We start from the raw sequence: 17,306 nt of genomic DNA, 5'->3' as shown, positions 1-17,306 counted from the left end.
CCACTTCCACAGGGATGCTGAAACATAAAGGTTGTTGCTATCTGGTGGTGGTGGTGGTGATGGTGGTGGTGGTGCTTTTTCTTACATAACAGTCAAAGAGGAGGACTAGGGTGGAGTACTGAGGATAACAAAGTCCAAGACAGCAGCCTATCTTTCTCTGGTGTTGGAGAATCAGTCCTATATCACAACAGTGGTGGGAAGGATTATAAGGCTTGACCCTTGTCTTCTAATTGGAGTGAGAAAAATACTAGACAAATAAACATAAACTAACACAAAAAAAATTCCCCTGCCACAGTAAATTAGGAATAAAGATCTGACTGACACTCACTATGTTAAACTGTATGAAACTGGACTAATTAAATGACAAGGAACTAAATAGTGATATTCAAACCATCACTCAATATTAATTAGGTCCTGAGTTAATGATTTGAGCAAATTGGGTTTGCTTCTTTGAAGTAAATATCTTTCAATCCAGCAAAAATGAGTGGTTTCAAACAGTGGAAAGCCACTTGCATGGAACATGCATAGAATTGCTAACTCACAGTGAAGAATTCCATATGAGTTCTTATGAAGCTTGGGAAACACAAACAAGGAAAGCTCATTCACATTTTTAAGTTTTCATAAACAAGGATGACAGAGAAAAAGATGAGCTGCTGATGTTTTTCCATTTCATCCTGAGAACATTTCACTCTGGAAATTATCATCAGGGCTACAGTCTTTGTGTTTGCCATATTAAGATTGTTGTACAAAGAAGGCGGCTCAACTGGCACTTACTTAGTTACTGTTGACACTGTAAATGCATGCTGCACAGGGAAAGACACACAGGGTCTGAGACAATCCCAAATATGTACCTGCTGCAACACCAGCTTCCAATCCTCAAATGCCAAATGCTGCAAAAGGAAGTGTTCCAGATATATTTAGCCTTCAATCCACCTCCTCAAACTCAACATCATTGGTGCGAATAATAGAAAACACATAGAATAATCCTACATCACTGTTCAGACAGGGTTTTGCCAATATGTACTGTTTCTACTGACCACATTTGGTAAGATATTTGCTTCCTACTTTATTTCCCATAATCCATGAACTGTTCCTAATACAGGCAGTTAACACTGTAACCACCTTGTTCTGAGATTTATGACTAAAGATATTTAAGTAAGCTTTTAATTATACCACTTTTAGTAAGATAATACAATCTCCATGACCATCAAAAAGAGCACTGTGGCAAACAAATTGTACAACATTGTCTTGACATTTGACAAAAGCAGCATATGTCTGTTCTATGACATTAAGTGTAGTTCTGGCTGATGTACTTTAAGAAATACATAATAAAGCCAGAAGAAGATCATAAACTGCTGGAGGAATGTGGATGATAATTATTGGGTAGGAAGGAACTACATTATGAAAGAAAAAAAGGTCTAGTGTTTTTCAGTCTGAAGAGTGACAGTTTATTTGAAGCCTTTGAAACCTACTAAAGTAATGGATTGGAAACAGCATCTTATTCTTTAAATCCCAGTAATATTAGAAATAAGAAATGTCCTTTGAAGACCGAAACATGATGATTTAAGACACACAAAGGAGAATACTTCACCCAAGCAAGGCAATAAATAATCTGGCGCAACACAAAAGTAGAGTGAGTAGGCCTGCTTCCAAATGCTAAAAGTTTGGGGATCCAAAAGCCTCTTTATTTTATATTGTTTGCCTTGCCTTCAGTTCAAGTTAATAAATTCTTTAAAAATCCTTGTGGATTTCTTATTTGTCAATTGACAATCAGCTCCATTAGACAAAAACCCAATTTGCAAAGCTCTTCAAGATAAGCCCTGTCTATTGGGCTTCCCTTGTGACTGCTATGGGAGAAAGCCCTTATAAGTCTTAGATGCCCTATTGTGTAACAGAAAAGATGTGGCCAGGCAAGCCTTAAGATTCTTAAAAGGAATTTTCCCCTGTTTAAAATGTTTTGTGAGCCACTCTGTTAAATCCTTCTGAGGTATTAACAAAGGATAGTATAGATGCACCCTCGATTTTACCTTTTCCACAGCCATTTTTAATTTAGTAATGATTTTTAGAGAATCCGGGTGCGAGAAACAATTTTATTGCAAACCTGGCAACCTGTGGCTCTTTTATATTTAAAGTTTATTTTTAGCTCATCTCCCTTGCCTCATACTTTATCATAGGCAATAGGGAAGAAATTAGGCGACATTTTGAATATTCTGCCTAGAATTCTTCTTAACTAGATCACTGAGTTTAACAAGTATATTTCCTCTTTACCACATTATTGCAGATGATTATATTGGCAAACTCTATGCCATAACCCAGCAAGAATTCCCTTTCCTTTGGCTTCCAATAACATTTCTTCACCTTCCTTTAAACCTTCACTGAAGGACTCCTCAAGGCCTTTTAGGTCTCCAGTAACACTCTACTTGAGACCATTGGGCTTTCACTAACAGTCTTTTCAACGCTATTCCAGCATCTTCCCATAGTCCAGTCCCAAAGACAATGCCACATATAGGTCTTTGTTATGGTGGCATTCCGCTTCTAGGTACCAAAATTTTTAACAGTTATCTATGGATACGTAAACTATCCTGAAAATTTAGTGGCTTAAAGCAACTACAATTATTCATTTTGTTCTTGAATCTGTATATCAAGCAGGGCTTAATGGAGACAACTTGCCTTAACTCTACACAGTATGACCTAGGATGGCTTGACTAGCAGTTGGAGAATCCACATGCAGGATAACTTACTCTCATGGTAGGCAGTTGGTGTTGTCTATTAGCTGAGAGTTCAGCAAGGGACAAAGGCCATGAGCTTCTGTCTTCTTCACATAGGCCTCTTCCCAGGCTTCTTGGTCTTCCTGAAAGAACGGTGGCTGCATCCTAAAACCAAGTATCCTAAGAGAATCAGATTAAAGTGCACTTGATTGTTTTAAGTTCTAACCTTTAAAGTCATAGGTCATTACTTTCACCACACTGTTGTTCAAACCAGTCACAAAGGCTGCAAATAGATAGTTGCAAGGGTAGGGGATATAGATTCTAGCTCTTAATGAGGGAATGATAAAGTTTTAGAAGAGTATGTGAGATAGGAGATTTATTGAACCCATCTTTGAAAAATACAATCTGCTACACTGAGTAAAAAAAGGATTGCATAGGGAAATTAATATTTTAGAGGATATATTTTTTATCATTGATGTCAAAACTACGGAGAGGAGTTAAACACTCCATATAGGTCTTGGTCAGAGGTGACAGTGAGTGAATATGTCTAGGTACATTATAGATCTCCTCCAGTTTGTAAATCCTTATGTTCTGAAAGTAAACATATTCTTGTAAAACAGCATTACCTTAAAATTTAAGTAATTTTACATATCTCATCAAAATAATCTATTGTTTTTAATAGTTTGGAAAAAAGATCAATATTTCCCATCTAGTTCAATTCCATTTAACAAATATTTATAGACCATTTTGTCGTTAGGAAGACATTAATTGCAATATAGTATGATGATAAATGAAAAAAAATATATATATATATATACACTATACCCACATGAAAAGAAATAGATGGACCCCCTAACTCAAATACAAAAATTAACTCAAAATGGGCCGGGCGCTGTGGCTCACGCCTGTAATCCTAGCTCTTGGGAGGCCGAGGCGGGCGGATTGCTCAAGGTCAGGAGTTCAAAACCAGCCTGAGCAAGAGCGAGACCCCGTCTCTACTATAAATAGAAAGAAATTAATTGGCCAACTGATATATATATATAAAAAATTAGCCGGGCATGGTGGCGCATGCCTGTAGTCCCAGCTACCTGGGAGGCTGAGGCAGCAGGATTGCTTGAGCCCAGGAGTTTGAGGTTGCTGTGAGCTAGGCTGACGCCACGGCACTCACTCTAGCCTGGGCAACAAAGCGAGACTCTGTCTCAAAAAAAAGAAAAAAAAAAAAAAAAATTAACTCAAAATGGACAAAAGACATAAATGTAAGAGCTAAAATTATAAAAGTCTTAGAAGATAACATAAGAGTAAATCTTCATGACCTGGACTAGGCAATGTTTTCTTAGATATGACACCAAAGAGCACAAGGAACAAAAGAAAAAAATGAATCAAACTTCATCCAAATTAAAAACTTTCGTGCTTCAAAGCACACCTCAAAAAAGTGAAAAGACGACCAATAAAATAAGAGAAAATTTTTGCAAATTGTATGTCTAAGGGACTTATGCCTAGAATATGTAAAGATTTCTCCTAACTCAGTAATTGAAAGATAATTTGTTTTAGAAAAAATGATTAAAAGAGTTATAGACATTTCTCTGAAGAAAGTAAACAAATGGCCAATAAGCACATGAAAATACGCTGAACATTATTCAGGAAAAGTCCACATCAAAACCACAATGAGATACCACCACCTTAAACCTACTAGGATGGCTAGAATTTTTAAAAAATGGACAATTACAAGTTCATCAAGAACATAAAAGTTCCAGTTCCCTTCATACACTACTGGTGGAGGTGTAAAATTGTTCAACCAGTTTGGAAAATAGGCCAGCAGGCCCTCAAGATATTAAACACAGAGTTACCATATGACCCAGCTAGTTCATTCCTAGCTGTCTACACAAAAGGAATGAAAACATGTCCATTGAAAATTATGCGCATAAAAGTTCATAGCATAATTATTCATATAGACAAAAAAGGAAACAATCCAGATGTCTATCAGCTGATGAAGAGATTAACGAAATGGGGGCATATTCATATAATGGAATATTATTTGGCAATAAAAAAAAAACAAAGTACGGATGCATGCTACAACATGAATAACCTTGCAAACATTATGCTAAGTGAAAAATCCAATCACAAAAGTTCACACATTGTGTATGATTCCATCTATATGAAATGTCCAGAATGGGCAAATCTATAGACAGAAAGTAGATTAGTGGCTACTTATGGCCGTGGTAAGGGTGGGTTGGGGAGAAATGGGGAGTGACTACTAGTGGGTACTGGGAGTTTTAGGGGCAGTGAAAATGTTGTAAGATTAATTATGATGATGGTTGCACAATTCTGTGAATATACTAAAAACCTATAAATTGTATGTGTTAAATGGGTGAATTATAAGGTATATGAATTATGTTTCAATAAAGCTGATACACAATCACACAGATATACATGAAAAGTATTTACTAGATAAATTTGAGACATAGATAGTGACTTGTGCTTGATGGGTCACAGAGGGCTTCACGAAAGAAGAGAAGTTTGAAGTGTGGGTGGCACTGGAAGAAAGGGGAAGGACTTTTAAGCAGAGAGGGCAGAATTGCACATACAGGGAAGCATGGAGCAGCCTGGTTGGCTGTGACTGAACCACAGCTGCATATCGAGGGCTTCAAAAAATGAGGCTTGGAGAGCTAGAAAGGAATGCATTTGAACTTCGAATCAGAAACATTGGGGCATCACTGGTGTAGGGCATTGGGCAATAGGAGTGAGGAGGTGACAGGATCACATTAGCATTTAAAATAATCACTCTAACAAAATGGAGGGATGTAGACTACAGGCAGACTCTGGTAGGAAGAAAGATCCAGGTGGGAAATGGTGTCATAATTCAGGCAGGAAGTAAGAGGGAGGGAACTAAGATATTAGCAGCAGAGATGAGAGGTTATGAAGAAATTAGAGCCTCAGGACTTGGTGAAAAGGAGCATAGTACCTGGTATATAATAGACAATAAATATTTGCTAAGTGGAATTGGACCTTTTACTTAGCTATTTCAACATGGAGAAAGAGTAAAAAGTAATCTAAAATGGCATATGCTTCACATGACATAATCTCTATATACAATATTGTCAGGGGAAATGATATATGGAATAATTGATAAATATATTTTTATGTATTTCAAATCTGTAGAATTAGTCTTAAGTATGTAAAACCACTCACACATTTCTTCTCAGGGAGAAGCCAAATATATATTTAATAATGAAATAACCACCAAACCAGGGGTTTTTATATGGATATGGTAACGTTCTTTTTATAGTTGTGTTTATAGACCAGCATAATCAATTAGAAGCCTCTTAAGTTTTAGAGAAATAACTATGAAGTTTTGTGCTACCAAACATAAAGACATTGATAGATGGGCTGGGAGAAAGCACTTACTGCTTATGAGATTTTTTTTTTTACAATTGTGCCAGAATATTTTGGAGATGCCCAAATGTTCCTTGTTTGACTAAAGAAACCAGGAAGTTGGCAGTGGCCATCACTTCTTGAAAGTTTATTCTTGCTTGTAGTGAGATGTCAAGGTTGTGAAATAGTGGTGTCCACACTACCTGATCCTCAGTCTCTAAGATACACAGTCATGGCCAAGTAAGTGTTACTCCCTCACAACCGCTGATCCAGAACTGTGCATTCTTCCCTCTGGCGAGAAGGTGCTGCCTGTTCCATGGTAGTGCCATAAAAAATTGTTGTTCAAATTATTTGCAATATCTAATTGTTGCGTATTTATTCAATTTTAGATTGTGTTTTTCCGAATTATATCAAGTTGAAAATCGGTTGGCTAGCACACATCAGTTAGAATTCTAATATTCTGAATAGCAGAAGCTTTCAAAAGTAAATAATTACAAGGCATTCTGGAGAGAGTGTATTTTATTTGTGGTGTTTCTACGTTGATAACAAATCAAACCATTTAATTCTGAGTTCATAGTAATAGAAGGTATAAAGTGGCTCAATTTGTTAAACATTTTTTCTCAACTTTATGTTAACTCATATCTTACCGGTTCAGATTTTAAAAGGCTCTTTTCTATAGTTTGTATTTTCAAAGAATATTTTTGAAGAACATTTTCAAATTTTCCAAGAATATTTTCCAAATATGGTTATAAAATTGAATAAAATATGCCCATGTACATGTGTATAAATTCATACACATATACATAAACACACAACACATATTCTGACAACTGCCCTTGCCCAGCTGAGAATCGCTATGCCAGAGAGTTTTTAAAACTCTCAGCTCAGTTGTTCATTAATTTATTTTTTTAAAAATGAGAAACAAAGAAAACAAGAAGATAATGACAAGAGAATGTTAGTCTCAAGGCATTCTTATATAAAACAAAAAAGCTACAAATAGCCACAACTAAGGATGCCAGTTTTCTGAAGCCCCAAATCCTTTAAATAAATGATACAGGATAATGCATTTCATCATTGGCAACTACCCAAATGAATGATTTATTGTGGTGCCAATTAAGTGTATGTTTAAAAATACTGAAAGAGAGAAACTTCTGGAAAAAAGTACCCAACATTGAACTTTTCCTGAATTAAGTAAAGCTTAGGCAGGACAAATACACAATTTTGATATTTAGTGATTTAACATAAAGTTTGAATAAAATCAATTATATTTTCACTCATGTTACACTCAGATAATTAATACTTTATCTTGATATTTTAATACACAGCTATATTTTTTTATTTCACTTCTACCATTATTATTATTACCTCTTGCTAATAGCTGATATTTATTGAGCCCTTACCCTATTCTAGGCAGCTAACTAAATATCCTTATGCTGTTACACCTTGTTAATCTCCCCAATAAACCAGAGGTAGGTAGCTATTATTACTTACCATTTTACAGGAAAGTGAGACTTAGTGGCACCAAGTGAAAAAGTGGCAGAGCTAGGTCTGGAGTTGAGGCCTATCTGCCTCTATGTTTATAGAGGACCTCTTGATGCTTATATTTGTCTACCCCCATCAATTATATATGTTTTAGCAATATTTTCTTGTACAAAGAAGTGAACATAGATGTCTTTGGTGTTTAGCAAGCTCAGGACTCAGAGTCAAATGCACAGGCCAGATCACAGAAAGAACTAGCTTTTTTTTTCTTTTTAATTTTTTTTCACATAACCTAAAGCTGCAAGGGAATTTCTTGAAGGGAAAGAAGAAAAGAGCAGAAAGGTAATGCTGAAATGGAGAATATATTATTAAAAATACATATTGCTCTATATCTGTGGTTGGGATTTTTCCATCATAGAAGTATTTTCTCACCAAAAGATCTAAATTCAGGCTGTTATTTATTACTCCATCTGCCTCCTCCTCTGTTCCCTTTACTTTTGTTATTAATTGGAAAGTATAAAGTATTTCAGAGAAACTTACTTTGCAGCCAGCTTTGCTATAATGCAGTTAATCCATTAACCAAGAATTAACATAAATGGACATAAATCGAAAACCTGTGGGAAGTTAAGCCTGTTTGGGAAAAATGTACCCCAAATCATGAATGATAATTACAACTGTATACTATATCCCACATAAATTTCTGATAGTGGATTAGGTTTACTTCCATGCTATTATGCCCCTCTAAAAATAATTTCTGCCAAAATGTATATACAGAATCGAGGGATTTATGGGTCATTTCATTCATTTCTCTTTCCCATTGTGGGCATTACAACCAGAATGGACCAAAGAAAAGACTCCTCTAGAGAATTAATACCTACTCTAAAAAAGGGTTTAGATTATACCTGATGAATTGTGATGTTACTTGCCTTTTGCTTTCAGCATCTTATATACCAATTGAAAAACAACAATAATCATAAGTTATACCAAATAAAAATTCACTTTAGTGAAATTTGAAAGACTTGACTCAAATACTAGTAATATGAGTGAATTAATAAAAGCCGTTCGAACTGGGGTAAGGTGATATCTCATTGTGGTTTGCTTTTCCCTGTTTGATTAGTTAAGTATTGTTTCATGTTTATTGGCCATTTGTCTATCTTCTTTTAAGAAACTTCTGTTCATGCCTTTTGCCCATTTTTTAATGGGGTTGTTTTTTCTTGCTGATTTGGTTGAGTTCTTTGTATATTCTTGAATATTAGTCCTTTATCAGATATATAGCTTGTGAATATTTTACTAAAAGTCTCAAACCAGTAGATGCTGGCATGGATGCAGAGAGAAAAGAATGCTTATATACTGTTGGTGGGACTGCAAATTAGTACAGTCTCTATGGAAAACAGTATGGATATTCCTCAAAGAACTAAAAGTAGATCTACCATTCAATCCAGCAATCCCACCACTGGGTATCTACTCAAAGGAAAAGAAGTCTTTTTATCAAAAAGACACCTGCACTCAAATGTTTATAGCAGCACAATTTATAATTGCAAAGATGTGGAATCAACCCCAATGCCCATCAATTTGGAACTGGAGACCATTCTCCTAAGTGAAGTATCTCAAGAATGGAAACACAAATACCACATGTACTGGATATTAAATTGGAACTAACTGATGAGCACATATATGCACAGAGGGAAGTAAAACTCAGTGGAAATCCAGGAGGGGGGAAGAGAAAGAAGGGGAGAGGCAAAAACCTACCTAATGGGTACAATGAACACTATTTGAATGATGGGCACACTTACAGTGGTGACTCAAGCATTACAAAAACTACCCATGTAACCAAAAACATTTATACCCCCTTCATATTTTGAAAAAAAAAAAAAAACAAAAACCCAGAACATATCATAAATATTATCCCATGTCATTAAAAATTCTCCAAAATACTTATTTGGTTATATTATATTGACACATAAATATTATACCATTAGTTGTTTATTTTTCTCTAGTAGAAAAATTAGGCAGTTTCCAAATTTTGCTGTTATAAATGTGACGATTATCATTGTACAAAATCTCTACTTTTAGGCAACAATGACAGCCATGTTTATCATTTAAAGATGATCTCTCTACCCCCCAAAAATAAAAATAAAATTAGTAAATTAGTAAATGGTAAAATAGGTCATACAAAATTAACTTCATCATTAGTTCCTTGTACTCAATAGTTGTTCATTAAATGTTCAGTGAGTCTAATTGTGATAAGATTTCAGAATAGAAAAACAATAAAATATGCATGCTCAATATTTGTCCTTAAAACGCTTGTCTGTTTCTAAAAGCAGGAGGGGTTTGTATCTACCCTGTGTCCATACTAAGATTTAGCCAAGGTAGATTTGAATTAGTTGATTTAAGTAAGAGTGTTTTGGCAGAAAGCAAAAGAGCATGCCAGCACTCAAGGAGGACAGGATGGGAAGGACAGACAGTAAAATACCTGTCCCAAGTGCTTTCATGCAAGCAGAAACAACCAAAGATATTTTCATAGGGGATTCGTGTGAGAAAGCTGAATTGTAACCAAGGATGTTTTGCCACCTACTTCGTGAGGGGTGACAGAGCAACGGAAACGCGTTCTCCACTTCCGTACAGTGTGATGTCATCATCACCGGTCATCATCACTGACCACCACAGTGGATGACTAGGGATGCTCTGGGGCCCTCGACAGAGAGAGCAAGAGAAGAGGACAGTACTTGGCGTTCACTTATGAGGACTGCTGCGAAGATGTGTGAATAACTCTTGGGGACTCTCTGATATTAGTGGATGAGGTTTAGGAGAGGGCCATGCCTAGCACCTGATAGAAAAAGACAGAAAAACATGTCTATCATCATTTGTCATCACAGGATGATGAGGACTGGGCAAACACGTTATTTTATTCAAATGTCAATATTTTACATGTATCAATAGGTTGATAACAATGTAAATACATTCTGACCAAACATAAATCAAGACGTTCACACCTGAGATTTAACTGATGACACTGGTGTTGCTATTAAAAACAGTCTCTGCCCAGGCACAGGGTTATGATAGATGTTTGTGAATAGATTCATCAGACAATATTTGCTTTACAGTACTTCAAGGGTTTTTGGTTGTTTTTTTTTGTTTGTTTGTTTTTTTTACCTTGGAACTGTAGAAATAATAAAAGGAATTATTTGAGAAGTACTGAAACAAAACCATGAATCATCTGTACATGGATTTACTAAACAATGAACTCAGGAACACGAATAATGAATTATAATGTGTTTGACACAGCTGTAATGTTTTTAATCACTAATCTCTTTCCAAAAGTAATGGTAAGCTTCTTCAAACACCAATAACTGTAAACAAATTCCATATCCTAGAGGTGATCTTCTCTTTCTGCAGCATCTCTAGACTAATTCTTTCCTTTTAGGGTCTCATTTTGCTTCTTGACTGGTTGATTCTAGAATTCAGACTATCTTTGCATTTTCTCAACATCCAATCTGTTATTTGCCACCAACAACAGCAAAATAGCTCTTTACTCCGGCCACACAGCCCTTCCTGTACCATTGTACATTTTCATGATGCCTTAGGTGGGTCCTCCTTCCTATGTGCTGTGCTTACATTTGTTCTTCATTTTGAAATTTAGCTGTAATAAAAAGTTTCTTTCCTGCTTAACAAATTCCTTCCTTCAAAGCATCTGGCAGACAGGTAGTAAGACCTGCTATTGTAAATCCTTGCTACTATAATGCAGTCCATGAACTGGCACCATCCACCTCACCTGGGAGCTTCTAGAAATGCAGAAATTTGGACCTCAAAAAGTAGGACACAGACCGACTCAGAATCTTCATTTTTAAAAATTTGATTTGTAAGGATGTTACAGTTTGAGAGGCATTGATCTAAGTGATATCCATGAGCAGGTATTTTTGTTCCAAAGAACAATATTTTTGTTGAAAATTTGAAACCCAATAATGTTCACCCTTTACATAGTAGCAGAATCAGGGGATCCTTTGCCAGTTGTTGGTTGTATTGCTTGAAAGAACACAATAAAGATGAAAAATTCAGGCCTGGATCTGTAAGTTCATATTCTGTCCTTTCTATTTAATGCTTAATTTGCCATACCTCATCTACCGGTTACCCTCCTTCTACCCATCACCCCCACCATAACAGCTCACGGTCTTTGAGCTGTGCCTAGTGCTGTGCTAAGTTCGTTTACATTCATATCTAACAACTCTGTGAAGTATGTCCTATTATCATGGAGTGAGCAAGTAAGCTAATTGTTTACCTAAGATTTAGTTTCCTTTGGGGTATCCAAAGAGACCCTCCTGAGGAAAATGGACCCTGATGTTTGTTTGATATGCCTGCTTATCTTTGAGTATATTCCTAACGTATGCTGAGTGTGATGACATCCTGTGTGTGAGCCACACTTATGGCTTATTACTTCTGACGGTATTCCTTATTACGCTGATATTCTGTACATAAACTATTATTCAATGAGTAACAGAACATCAGTTGTAGAAATGAGAAGAAAGGTAAACGTCCTGATTTAATAAACAGAAATATAAAACCATATAGGAGACAAGGTATTAATTAGATATGACATCTTAACTTTATATATTTAGAGTACAATTAGATTACGTGGTAATTAAATTTCAATATTCATAACAGCCATACTACAAAGCTTCAATTATAAAAAGATGGAATGTTTTCTCTTTCTGCTTCCCTAGAAGTGCTATAATTTTTTGCCTTTCCAGGAGAGGAAAAGGAACAAAGGAGATCCTATGCTTCTGTTTTGTTTGACTCCTTCCCTAGCACCGCACTCTCATTCGGACAGGTGAGGAACATGGGCAATACAGCATTTTTCCAGGAAGCTCCCCAATTTACTTTCTGTTGACATTCTTTTACGTGCACTTTACTACATTCTTATTTTCCTTGAAAAGGTTGAAAATGGCCAACTGAGCTTTATTAACTGAGGAAGTGCACATTTTAAATGTTACTGAAACTCAACTGAATATTCTTAGAGGAACAACATATATTCCAAGTCTGAGAAACTGCCCATTTTTGACAATGGTGTATCATTGACAGCAATTCCAAAGCTCTGAATCACCATTTCAAGATTCTTTTTCTGCCATGCCTTCTTTGTGCAGGCTTAGCACATGTATAAGCTATGGACAACTTGGCATTTTTATTTTTTGAGATAGGGTCTCACTCTATTGCCTGCATTAGAGAGCAGTGGCACAATCATATTTCACTGCAACCTCAAACTCCTGGGCTCAAGGGATCCTCCTGCCTCAGGCTATCGCTGAGTAGCTGGGACTACAGGCATGCGCCACTACAAAGCTAATTTTTCTAATTTTTGTAGAGAACGGGGCCTTGCTATGTTGTTCAGGCTGGTTTCAAACTCCTGGCCTCAAGGCTATTCCTCCTGCCTGGGCTGCCCAAAGTGTATTATAAGCCTGAGCCACCACACCCAGCCTCAGGGATTTTTTTTTTTTTTTTTTTTTTTTTTTTTTGAGACAGAGTCTCGCTTTGTTGACAGGCTAGAGTGAGTGCCATGGCGTCAGCCTAGCTCACAGCAACCTCAAACTCCTGGGCTCAAGCAATCCTGCTGCCTCAGCCTCCCGAGTAGCTGGGACTACAGGCATGCGCCACCATGCCCGGCTAATTTTATATATATATTAGTTGGCCAATTAATTTCTTTCTATTTATAGTAGAGACGGGGTCTCGCTCTTGCTCAGGCTGGTTTCGAACTCTTGACCTCGAGCAATCCGCCCGCCTCAGCCTCCCAGAGTGCTAGGATTACAGGCGTGAGCCACCGCGCCCGGCTCAGCCTCAGGGATTTTTAAGAACATTGCTTTCATCATGTGTGAGGTAATTCAAACTCAATTTATGTATTCTGGATAAACTTTGCTAATGTTTTTATTTGAACCCTATCCTTTCCACTTCCCATTCTTTAAGATCTCACTCAAACTACTTGTCCTTAATAAAGACTTCTCTGACTATCTCAGCCTATAATTTCTCAAATTCTTTTTATTATTCTTTGATACTTCTAAACCAACCCATAAATTAAAAGATGCCTTGTTTTTCCATCTTGTTTTTAGATGCTTTCAATTTTCATTTCTGTATAGCAGCTAGCATGTTGGCTCAAACATAATACCTTTCAAATCTTCATGAAGTCCACAAAAATTTAAAATGGGCAGAAGGAAGATAAAACTCTAATAGTGTTCAGGTTCATTCCTATATTATTTATTTGCCCATTAGTTTAGCCTATTATTGTAATTGTTACATCTCTAATTTTTATTATCAAATTCTGGGTATCTTGCATTGTCAAAAATGAAGTTAAAAGTGGCTACAAAACTGAGTAGTTATAAATCATTGATGCTTGTACTACTGTTAATAGTAAATGGGGTGTTTGGTTTATATGTACTATTACTGCTGTTAGAATCAACTAGTTAAATTGCTGAATAATTTGAACAAAGAGTAAAAGAATATTTTAATATCTGTTCTTTGTAGCTTAATTTTTGAGACAGTACATTTTTAAAGAGAAATTTTATTTGGCCTCAGATGGTAATCATTATGACCACAGAACTAGATGAGCCCTAGAGGCATTAGTCCATGCCCTCTTACCCAGGTGGTCTATCTGAACTGCATTTTTGAAAGCATCATAGACACTTCTCTAGGAAAAGAAAATAACAACTATTAGGCTGTATGCTGCAATTCTTTTGCACCTTATTTGTTATTCATCAAATCTAATCCAAATTCTTCACACTGCAGTTCAAGAAAAGAAACCACTAACAACATTTTAGGCAAAATAAATACTTTATTGTTTTAATTTTGTTTTTAGAATCATCCTTTGTGTGATATTGCAAACATTTATAACTTTGATATTCTTTCAAAGAACACTGTTAACATCTCAACCACTTTGATTAAAATATCACACACAAAGAAACATAATAGGAGTTGAAAATTATAAATGCTAAAAGAATAATTTTAATAACATTTGGTTACTTTACACATTTATTAACATATATAAAACCAAATAGGAAACCACTTTCCTTCCCCCTCCCCCATAAAAACAAGAGTTTTCACTGGTTAAAAATGAATTAAAATCATTTATGTATGAGAACAAATGTAAATTACTTCCACTTTGAAAAAACAAAAACCAGCTTATTCATTTCTATCTGTTCAAGTCATAGGCCTCATTATTTGGATGATACCCTATCATTGAGTCTAAAAGACAGAAGAAGAGACATTTCCTTATAATAAAGAAGTCTGGCAATACAAAAAGTACATAGTGTTTAACATAAGGCACATTACCAAAAGAAAAATACTACATAAGCTATAATAAAATTACATTTGTCTTATGTAAGGCAACAAGGCTTACAGTGTAAGAACATTAAGTAGTTGTAGGTAACCTCATAGAATTCTACCCTACTGCTATTAGTAACCTCCTCAAGAATTAAAAGCAATTTATACAACACAACAGTTTTTCTTCTTGGAAGTGACACTAATTAACAGCAGTGGAGGGAAAATCATTGGTTGCTTCAAGCTCTCAAAAAATGAATCAGTTATTGCACAGTAAATACCTCATAGAGGTCAGTGTTTTAAGAAGCTAGTCTGAAGAAGTATGTTATTTATAAGTTGGATAAGTCTGGATGTCTTCAAGTTTTATAATTAATTCTAATAGAGAATCAAATGAAAAATATTGACATACAAATAAATATTAGGCTTTTCAAACTGCTACAATTTTGATAGTTTAGAAAAGAGCAAAGTGCCTAAGTTTCTACATAGGTTTTTTAAAAAGATAGGCATAGAAGAAATACACACTGTACATTGTATACAGTAGCCCAGCTCAGCAGCAAGTATCTTCTGAAGCACAAGTAACACCTCCACCAGTGTATATTATTGATACCTCCAATATTACACAGCTACTAGGATTCATGCCAACCTTAAAAAAGAAAGAGAAGTCCACTCTAAACATTTTTCAAATACTATTATTAAAAGATTCTTTTAGAGGCGAATGAGAATTTTATTCAAATATACATACATATAAACACAATCTTCCTGTGATTTCCATACATATTCCTAAGAATTAATTCTTTTATTCATGGCTTTGGGGAAAAAAAATCTCATTAGTTGCTTTATGACATAGTTTATCAAAATATTTTCCCATTTCTACAGTTGAAATTATGTATTATACTTTTCAAATTACATTTTTGTTTTCTTGCTATAGGCTGAATATTTTTAGTTCTACTAAAGGTATGATTCTACCAAAGCATATTATTCTTTTTGGCATTCACCAAATACTAATTTTAATATATTTTTTATGAAATGGAAATTAGACCTATGAGAAAATAAAATTCATTTTAATAAGTAAAACACAAAATAATTATTTAATACATTATAATTAGAAATGGATCTATGGGATATGTTTCTTTAAAAGATAAAATAATTAGGAAAGATACTACAAAGTTTTGATTCTCAAAATCTTGTTCCATGAATTGCACATTTTAAAATACTTTTATAATCAATGCTTTTAAAGATTCAGGTTAGAAGTCCAACTCCAGGATTTATTTACTACAATAAAATTCCACTATAATGACCCAATATAGATAATTCCCTCAAGATTAGTATGATGAGATTTGACTTGCTTACACTTCAAATAGGATTGTATGTGGTTTTTACACTGTAGGATAACATATGACATACATTCTAAAATCAAAATTTAGCTAGAGAACCACACTTGTGTACTAGGGAAACAAAGAATAAAATACCAAGTATTAATTTCTATTTAAACAAAAAAATTCAGAAAAATTTACCTATAATTTCCATTTAATGACTATCTTGCTTAGAATTAGATGCTTTACTTGAAGATACTGCTGCCAAAAGTCCACTTACAATTTCCCGTCTGATTTCCCCAACAATAGAGTCTTTAATCTAGAATGCAAAATAAGAGAAAAATCAGAACTTAACAATATGAGTGTAATTCTTTTTTTCTCCGTTTTTAGAAAAAAACAAATAGCATTTAATTTCTGCAATCAGCTAAACCACAGAGGAAACTACAACCTTTATGTGAACCTGCATGCAATACAGAGAGGGAGTGGGGAATCAAGTCGATCTATCCTCAAACCCAGGACAGAATCTGAGTTCTGATCCGGCATAACTCGGCTAACTAGATTATAAAATATCACAATTCTTAAATTGAGAACATTAGAAAATGTCATTTCATAGATTAAAAAACTTCTAGTAAATACTTTACCTCATGACACAAAATAATATGGAAAGACTGATTAAATGTTTTTTATTATCATCTACCTTTGAAAGTTAATCAGCAGGATATACAAGTGCTCTCACTGCTTTTAAAAAAAAAACCCATTAGTGGCAAAACAATATACAGGTATAATACCTGTTTATACCAATTGAAAGCTAAATATCTGAAGAAGTTGTAAGAAATTATATATTGTACTAACTCGTGCATTTTAAATGGAAAGAAAAAATTATCATTTAGTACAATTTATTTTAAAACACAAAAACGTCCTCCAAACCACGGTAAACGCTAAAGAAATGACCTTTTCTTTAGTTGTATGGTACAGTCGTCACCTGCCTAAAGCTTTTGCTTCAGATAGGGATATACATATCATGTCATCGTAGGAAAAGGCAAACAGAGCTGGGGCAATGATAATTCATTCTATCAGGATCTTCTCCAGATGTCCAAGCCTACATATGACTATCCCCAACTTTTCTCTCTCATGACAC

At 35.1% G+C, this 17,306-nt stretch overlaps 1 protein-coding gene across 7 annotated transcripts in view; it reads right to left on the bottom strand.

Moving 5' to 3' along the window:
• Positions 1-14,350: 14,350 nt before the first annotated feature.
• Positions 14,351-17,306, bottom strand: part of ITPRID2 (ITPR interacting domain containing 2) — a 37,141-nt gene continuing 34,185 nt past the window's right edge. For 4 of the 7 annotated variants that reach the window (XM_076005726.1, XM_076005729.1, XM_076005725.1 and 1 more), the window contains one exon: positions 14,351-16,487. In XM_076005726.1, coding sequence (XP_075861841.1) covers positions 16,383-16,487 — 105 coding nt within the window. In that variant the 3' untranslated portion in view covers positions 14,351-16,382. The remainder of the gene's footprint in view (positions 16,488-17,306) is intronic. The other 3 variants (XM_012785802.2, XM_012785808.2, XM_012785809.2) reach the window with 2 other exon arrangements.

The sequence above is a fragment of the Microcebus murinus genome, chromosome 8 (assembly GCF_040939455.1).
Source record: "Microcebus murinus isolate Inina chromosome 8, M.murinus_Inina_mat1.0, whole genome shotgun sequence".
Lineage (NCBI taxonomy): Eukaryota > Metazoa > Chordata > Mammalia > Primates > Cheirogaleidae > Microcebus > Microcebus murinus.
The sequence above is the reverse complement of the archived record's forward strand: the minus strand, read 5'-3'. Positions and strand labels throughout refer to the sequence as shown.